This window comes from Hordeum vulgare, chromosome 5H, assembly GCF_904849725.1.
Source record: "Hordeum vulgare subsp. vulgare chromosome 5H, MorexV3_pseudomolecules_assembly, whole genome shotgun sequence".
In the NCBI taxonomy this organism is placed as follows: domain Eukaryota; kingdom Viridiplantae; phylum Streptophyta; class Magnoliopsida; order Poales; family Poaceae; genus Hordeum; species Hordeum vulgare.
Genome location: NC_058522.1, coordinates 2,899,383 through 2,907,927, shown reverse-complemented (window position 1 = coordinate 2,907,927; position 8,545 = coordinate 2,899,383). Strand labels below are relative to the sequence as shown.

General features: G+C 43.7%; 1 protein-coding gene across 1 annotated transcript; it reads left to right on the top strand.

The window, feature by feature from the left end:
* Positions 1-4,365: 4,365 nt before the first annotated feature.
* Positions 4,366-7,503, top strand: LOC123395910 (putative receptor-like protein kinase At4g00960). Its single transcript, XM_045090935.1, has 8 exons — positions 4,366-4,448; positions 4,831-4,998; positions 5,093-5,348; positions 5,430-5,658; positions 6,022-6,199; positions 6,304-6,528; positions 6,678-7,140; positions 7,251-7,503. Exons 2-7 carry the CDS (start codon positions 4,861-4,863, stop codon positions 7,113-7,115), a joined length of 1,464 nt encoding a protein of 487 aa, XP_044946870.1. The 5' UTR covers positions 4,366-4,448; positions 4,831-4,860; the 3' UTR covers positions 7,116-7,140; positions 7,251-7,503.
* Positions 7,504-8,545: the final 1,042 nt, after the last annotated feature.

Sequence of the window (8,545 nt, the reverse complement as noted above, 5' to 3'; positions counted from 1 at the left end):
CGAAGTTCGTCGCTTCGGTGTTTACAAAAAATATATTTGAAAAATGGGACACATTTTTTATAATCCGAATCATTTCTCATAGCATGTGAATAATTGCAGAACGCATGAACAAATATGATTTTTTAAATGATGGACTGTTTTTTTTAATGTGAATACAAATTGAAAATTCCAAACATTTTTTAAAAACACAAAAGGAAATTGAATTTCTGCCAAAAATAGAAAACACGAACATTTTTTAACTTCTAAACAATTTTAGAAATGTGCGAACATTTTTAAAATTTCAAGAATTCTTGTTGTGCTATAATGGGCCGGTCTAAATTCTCGTCCGTGAGAGTAGCAGGTTATCCCGGTCGGGATTGTAGTATTTCCAGTGTGCCAAATAGGTCTGGGGTTCAAAATAGACCGGAATCAAAGAGTTTGGTATATTGATTTCAAGGATTTGGGAATTTAGGATTTGATTTAGCTTTCGTCTATAAATTCAAGTTGTATTTTAGACTTTTTCCTACTACAATACTCCTCGGTATTTTTAAGTTTAGGAGCAGATCTAGATCTTGATCATGTAGAAAACTTGTATAATATTTTTGACTGCTAGTGAGAACATGTTTGATTACTACTCCATTCAAACTAGGCATTACGCAGGAACCCAGGTGGAGGGACCATTTTGAAATATGAGAGCTCTGTTCAGACATGTTCCCATTCAAAAGTTGCACGAACCAATCATCAGTCCTGTTTAAAGCACGTCGAATAGACTAAGTTATCCCAAGCGCGTATTTTACCTTCAACGAACGACTTCGGTAACATAACTTGATTCCAAGTTTTTAAACTACTACCTGCAAAGTTGCAATTTCCAATGCATTTGTCGATACGATATCTACACTACTATATTTGTAGTTAGTTAAAGCATCTACAACCCGCCCTTCAAACTCTTTTCAAACTTTCGGGCTGACCCGCCGGTCACAAAAATACGACCCATACCGGTTTCTTAAACCAGTCTCAAACGTTTGGACTTACAGACACCCTCATTTGCAGGTTAAATATGATGCGGATATGAGGAAGCGCGAGCACGCTCGGGCACGCCCGTCTGGCCCGCAATGGCCCACATCAACCCAAGATATATTCATCCTCATCTGTTGGCCGGACCAAATCCGAGCCACTTCACTCCACTCCTCTCCACTCCCATCCGCCACCCAAACTGACCTGCGGCGATCTCCTACCTTCTTCGGCATGGCCTTCAGCGGATCCAACTCCGACTAGTCCGGATCCATCGACTAGGGGGGCGTCCCGTGCGGAGTGGAGGATGCAATGGTGGTTCGCGTTGCACTCCACCGCTCCCGCGAGGACAACACACGGCCGACGGTAGGATCTGTCCGCCGCGACTCCATAGTGTCCGCTCAAAGGGCGCTCGGTTCATCTGGGGCAGGATCCCACCGGGAACGGATTGCCCATCGTGGGAAGGAGAGGATAAGGATCGTCGAGGCTTATCTCACGGAGGAAATAGAGAAGGCGGAGACGGGTGATGCGGCGGAGCGGGCGACCACAGCAGAGGAAGCCATCCACGCTCGCATTTTGAAGAAATGACAGGGGCGGAACACGCGCGCGCGCGCCCGCGAGCAGAGTCGTGTGGTCCGTAAAATGGTTGGACTGCCACCGAAGGAGGAGAAGGAGGAGCGGCGGCGAGGACATCTCTGGCGACGAGCAGATCCGGCTCGATCCGTACTGCGTCTTCAATCGGTACTTCCACGACAAGGATGGCAAGGACGTCGGGAAGGACAAGGACAGCCGTGGATGATCTCCATCATAGCCAAACATGTCAAATTTTGATAGTCCGATGTCATGTTTAATAGTGATGGAGTAGCCGGGCAACGTGTATAGTGCATCGTTGTAGTAGTTGAATGAGTTGTATGAATTCTAGATATAAGATTTAAGGTGTCCGAATGTAGAATACATTATTTAAGGCGTGAGCTGTTAGTGTTCGTGCACACGTCCGTAAACGTTTGAACGGTCGAATTTAAAAGGTCCGGCTGTAGATGCTCTTAGCATACAAAGTGAATGCTGCCATCATTCTGCGTATCCAGCTGTATTTACTAATAAAGTAACGATGACTCTTAAGTTAGCACTAAGAAGACTATGTTGCCAAATTACTCCAATTACTAATGATGTATATCCTCGCAAAAGCAGTAAGAATGCATTTTTGGGTGTGGTAAAGTAGGTTAAAACACCCATTACATCGATTGATGCATACGACCATCTTTATTAATTACTCAATAAATATTTGACAACAACATATATTCAGCCATCTGAAACCATCACTCACACTTATAAATTCGATAATATGGAGTGCTCTCACTTACCATATCAAAAGACGGTGCCGTCGTTGATTCGTCTACATAATCGTATGAAAAGCTACAACCGGTACAACAAAACTAAAGCATACACCGTATGTACACATTTTGAATGTCGTCATCATCATCTAACCGCTGACACATCATCTTTAGCAAAGAGATCTGCATCATCCTGATCAGTCTGGCCATCCGTCGACACCAACACGGCGCCTAACAACACCACCTTCCTGTGCGCAAACTGATAAGCACGTCGTGGTCGCCGCCGGTACACTGCAACACCAGGCTGCCAACTACCACCAACCGAGGGAGCTTGAAGTCTGTGTCACACATAGCACCCGCTGAACAGGCATGGCATAGCGTAACACCTATTACCTAGGCATGATTTGACATCTTCACTGAAGCTCCATGCGACGAAATCGGTTCACCTCCCGCCTCTGTCATCCAGCGCTACTTCATAAACAATGCTCCCAAGAGAGAAACGACACAACTATGACGTCATCATCTGATTGGACGACCAGATCCTAGGGTTTATATCGAATCAGCATGAGTGGGCAGCTAGTAGTTACATGACGATGCCTTCATACAGGTAACGGCGCAGAACGCCGCGATCGCCCGCCGTCGGCTCGGTTTCACCGACAACTATGTCTCTCTGACCCGTAGCCATGACTAGATGACAAATCTCGAGATCTGACCACCCAACCTTCAAGCCGACCACCTCTGAGGAAGGAGATGACCACCAACGCCAATCCCAGGGTCTCCGACCGAGGCGTCCACATTATGACGGAGGAGAACATGATCTGGGGTGGCAAACTTCAGATCCGTCGTCGCCAGCCGCCATGGCCGACCTCACGTAGCCCCATAGCCGTAGTGGCCCAGCCGTCAGCATCCCATCAGGACGCCACCCAATCGTGCTAACTACATCTCCACGTAGGGCACCCAGGGTCGCCGTCACGTCTCGGCCAAAGATCCCCTCGCGAAGAGAGGAAGAGAGCTCGTCGTCGATCGTCCGTCGAGCGACTGCGAGATTTGATCATCGGCCTCCTCCAACAGCAGCAGGGCAGCAGGGAGGGAGGAAGGGCCGGGGGCGGCGGTGGCTAGGGTTGGCCTCATCGCGCCCTGAAGGTGATACACGAGCGATGCATGGGCAGCTGTTTTTACCACGGAAGGCATATAATCTAGTATTCCCTTCGATCCATAATAATTGTGAGTGCCTTAGAATTGAAATTTAATGTGTAAATCAAGGAAAAGTAATAGAGCGCTATACAAAATAGCGTCGTTCCTGAAAGGATGATATTAGTGTGATATAACGTGTTATTAGCGAGACAGTGTACATTAATCAATTTGACGTGACAATTCTCCATACACTATAGCATACTATACACGGTAGGCCTTGCAAGGTCGATGCGTCAGTAACTCTTCTGAAGATGGATTGATGGAAGGCGGCGGCGATGACCTATGAGGGTGTGTCGGACCGGTTTGTGCCCCTGACCCGGTATGTGGCTCAACCGGGGCATCCGGCTTTAGATGTTAGGTTAGGTGAGAGGTCTGGATACGTGGCTCACACTTTCTGCACCCATTCATCATTGGATAGGAGTAGCGAAAGATGTTGCCAAGAGGGCGGCTTGAGATATATTGATGTATTGCTTTGTAAGACCTTTGTGAATAAATAATAAAGTGACTGCATGTATCTTCCAGATGCAGAGGTCGGGGTCATCCTCCTTTTCTTAAAAAAAAATTAACGGCGTTATAGGGTGTTAGTTTTTTTCATTGGTGTAAATGCAAACTTCAATTGGACTGCTTTTGGGTTAGCCAAAATTTCTCGCGCAGTACACAAATCCTTGTCAGTGAAATGCTATTATAGAGTGCCACTTGATGGATTAACTTACAACAACGAAGCCTGATCAACATTCTTATTGGCTGGACAATCTTGACACCACATGCGCCCTATACTATATTCTCACCCCATTTTTATTATGGACGTGGATCAGATCACCAGAGCCACCTCCGTCTATTTAGCTGCTGGATGGATGGGATCCTCTCCTTGTCGAGGAACCGGCCAACCAGTACTCATCCCGTTCCGGCCCTGCGTTTTCTTGTTGACTCCAGGTAAGTCAAGTTTTGCTGCTACTCCTGCATGGTTCACATTTTCTTCTGCTTCTAGCCTGTATATTGATGTTTTCCATACTGGCCTAGCTATTTCTTCAAGAACTATTTCTTTTTGCTATGACATAAGATTAAATATGTAACGGGAATATTTTAAAATTTAAATCCAACCGAGTGGCGATTGCCTTAGAAGTTTTCCTGACTGGTTAACTGCAGATGTCTATTTCACCATAATGTTGTTAGTATTCAGGAGCTGAACACCAGTTGCATACCTATGGATATAACTCTGTAGTTTTAGACTTCTACCTAATTTCCAGCCGTAATTGTTGGGAGAAGTTAAGTCTCAGATATTGTCTTACTGAAAGCTCTCTTTTTCCCAAAAAAGGGTTGTCCTAAAGAAGAATAACAACATCCAATGGAGTACCTGTTGGAGAAAATGTCCTCATCCAATAAGGAAGCAAAGCCCATCCAACTGCATTTGTTAAAAACAATCACAGAGGATTTTTCAGAAAAGATGAAAGTTGGTAGTGGTGGCTATGGAGAAGTATACAAGGTAGGCATGGTTAATCATATCATGTTTAATTTGTTCCAGAATTAATCGGATGGTACCTCTAACAACCGACCAAGTCCTTGAACTATATGAACAGGGAGTGCTTAATGGGGACGAAATTGCTGTCAAGAAGCTTTTTCCCGTCCCTGGACTTGATGATGAGGCATTTGAAAATGAATTTCGTAACCTCAAGAAGGTTCAACATAAAAATATCATCCGTATGATTGGTTACTGTTATGAGATAGCACATAAAGATGTTGAGTACCAAGGAAAATTGGTTTTTTCTGCAGTAATAGAGCGAGCTCTCTGCTTTGAATATATGAAGGGAGGAAGCCTCGGCAAGCATATTTCTGGTATGATGGTGCTCTACTTCAATTCTGCTATTCCATTTACCATTGTTGTGTCTATGACATGCACATTTTCCCCTTCTGCAGAAGAGTCGTGCATACTTGATTGGCCAACCACATACAAAATAATTAATGGGACATGCGAGGGTCTGCACTACCTTCACAAGGGACAAGTACATAAGATTTTTCATCTAGACTTGAAGCCGGATAATGTATTGTTGGATGAAAATTTTGTGCCCAAAATAGGAGATTTTGGTTTGTCCAAACTCTTTGGTACTTCATATACCCACCAAATAAGCGCTATGAAAGGAACAGTGTAAGTTGATACACTATTCAATACTCATGCGTATTCCTTTTAACTTTTGTGCTTTCCTGTTAACTGTTTCTATTACTTATTGCTTTGGCTGTTTTGACCTCTGGATGGATGAGGCTGTGTTCCTTTGGTCTGTAGTTTGGAGTTCTTCGGTCTGTATTACTAGCTGTTAAGTAGAAATCTCTGCTTGGAGTTTATCAGGGCATGTCCTTTTGGTCATGCCTATTATGTATGGTGGATGTTCTGCTTCGTTATATAAAATGGGGCAGGGGGGAAACCCCTTTCTTTAAAAAAAAATACTCATGCGTAGATAACTCAGTCCGGTTAAATCTTTTAGTGAACTTTGTTCTATATGTTGTCATGCAGTGGGTTCATGCCACAAGAATACATACACAATCGCAAGGTGTCGCCAAAGAATGATGTGTTTAGCCTTGGAGTCATAATTTTCCACATGATGGCAGGAGAAAAGGGATATGGTGATTATTGGGATGCGCGTCGTCGTCCAATTTTTTCAAAAAGAATCCAACAAGATTTTATTGACAATGTAAGAAAATTTCTTTCTCCTTTTTTTTATTTTTAACAAATTGGTGTGCCTTACCCATGTTTTGATACAAGTGATATATAGATAACTATGTTGCAACTTGACAGGTACAAAAATACTGGAAAACAAAGATGCAGGCTACCGAAGGTTACAGATGGGATGAAACAGACGTCCTAGGGGTGACGACTTGTATTAACATGGCAATGCGTTGTGTGGAGGACGACCGCGACAACCGACCTTACATGACTGAAATTATCAGCGAGCTCAAGGAACTAGATTTTAAAGTTGAAGAGATGTTAAATAAAGATCCGAAACCAACAATAAGCCAGCTGGTATATACTCTATATATAACCTTGATTTAATACTCAGGCCCGTACTCATATATGTTGACTGGGTAATGTATGTATGTTCGTATGTATAGTTGCTGATCACTGCCTATCATTTTAGCTAGCTAATACTTTGATTTTTTTTGTCTTCTTAGAGAAATCGTGTCCATGGTTTGAGAGAGATGAAACAGAATAAAAGTCCCCACGATTTGGGAAAGGATATTGCTGTGGATCCTTCCCTGGAGCTCTGCTTCCCATTTGAGCCAAACAAGGACATACGGTGCTGCCTGCAGCTCATCAACAAGGCGGCGTCCAGCCACATTGCTTTTAATATAAACACGGACGTAAAAAAGTATCTTGCACGACCACACAAAGGAATCATCGCACCATATTCCAAATGTTACATCACCCTAACCTTGCGAGCACAGGAGGTGGCATTGCCGAATATGCAATGCTTTGACATGTTGTCTGTGCAAGGCGTAAGAGTGAGCGACCACTTCACATCCGATGAAATCACTCAGGACTTCCTTGAAAACGTCAGCGCCATGGATGAGGTGATATTGCCGATTGCTTATGTCGGATTGGACCTCTAATTAATTTGCAGTACTTCTATTTGTGGTAAGTGTTTACCTAAATTCAAAGAGGAGAACTTTCACAAATGAATGAATTATTGTACATGTATGCTAAGTTAAATTCCTTTCCCTGATATATTTTAGTTAAAATTTCAGGAATAATAAGGGAGTTTTGAACCTTCCAACTGGAGAAGAGACTTTAGGACAGGCAGAGCACCACTTTGTTGAGTGTTTGATTTATTTATGTCTACATGAGGTGTGGGGATTTCCCATCTACTTGTATTTTCTCTATTATTTCAAACAGATGGATTATAAGTGATTATGTTCCGTAGGATTCAAAGTATGTCTAGAAGGAAGGGGTGATTAGACTACTTGATCACATAAAAAATTAGACTTTTATCAGTTTTAATAGTTGGCAAGTTTTAGCAATTATATCAAGTCAAGCGCACACTACGCATGCATGTCTGAGTATAGCAGCGCAAAGTAAAAACATGCACATGTAAGTAGAGGGAAGAGATGTGAAGATCAAACGCAATGGTGACATGAAGATTATTCCCGTGGTTCCAATAGGTGGTGATATCGTACGTCCACGCTGATGAAGACTTTAACCCACGAGGGTAACGACCACGAAAGTCCACGGAGGGTTCCACCCACAAGGGGTCCACGAAGAAGTAACCTTGTCTATTCCATCACGACTTACTTCCACGAAGGACTAGCCTTACTCGGGGTAGATCTTCATGAAGTGGCAGCAATATAATATGTGTCATGCCGCTTTCTGTCACACGGATTGAGCACCGCAGGATTAAACCCACTACAACGCACCACTCCCACTCGAAGATAAATCAATCTAGTTGGTCAAATAAACAGATAGATCGCACGTCCTGTCCAACTCCAATCCATCTGGATCCATTATCAATACGGTCATATGTGCACAGATCATCTCCCGTGAAAAAACATCAGGTCATATTTATCCGTTTGGTTTTATCAATACACATATTAATATTATTATTGAAAACAATTACTTCGCCCATGATATTTTTCTGTGCAGAACAAGCGCTCATTACAAAGGCGATATAATATTGTGGATATGGAGCTCACGTTAATCACGCGCCGGCACCCATCCACGCTACATCAATCCGAGGTAGCCAACTCGCTGTCTATGCCGGTTTACAAACGGCGTGGTTAATTTGCCGTCCACACCGGTTTCCAATGGAGTGATCAAACTCGCCGTCATCGGCAGTTTACAATGACGCGGCCAATTCTCACGTCCGCGCTACCAAGACGGCTTACAATGACGCGGCCAACTCTCACGTCCGCGTAAACCAAGACAATTACAATGATGACCGATTCTCGAGTCCATGCCAAAAACATCAAACAATTCTCTCATGTCAAGACCAACCCGCCGGTGCAGTGCTCGCCTATACGAGCCGCCCAACAGACGGACGCAAGAC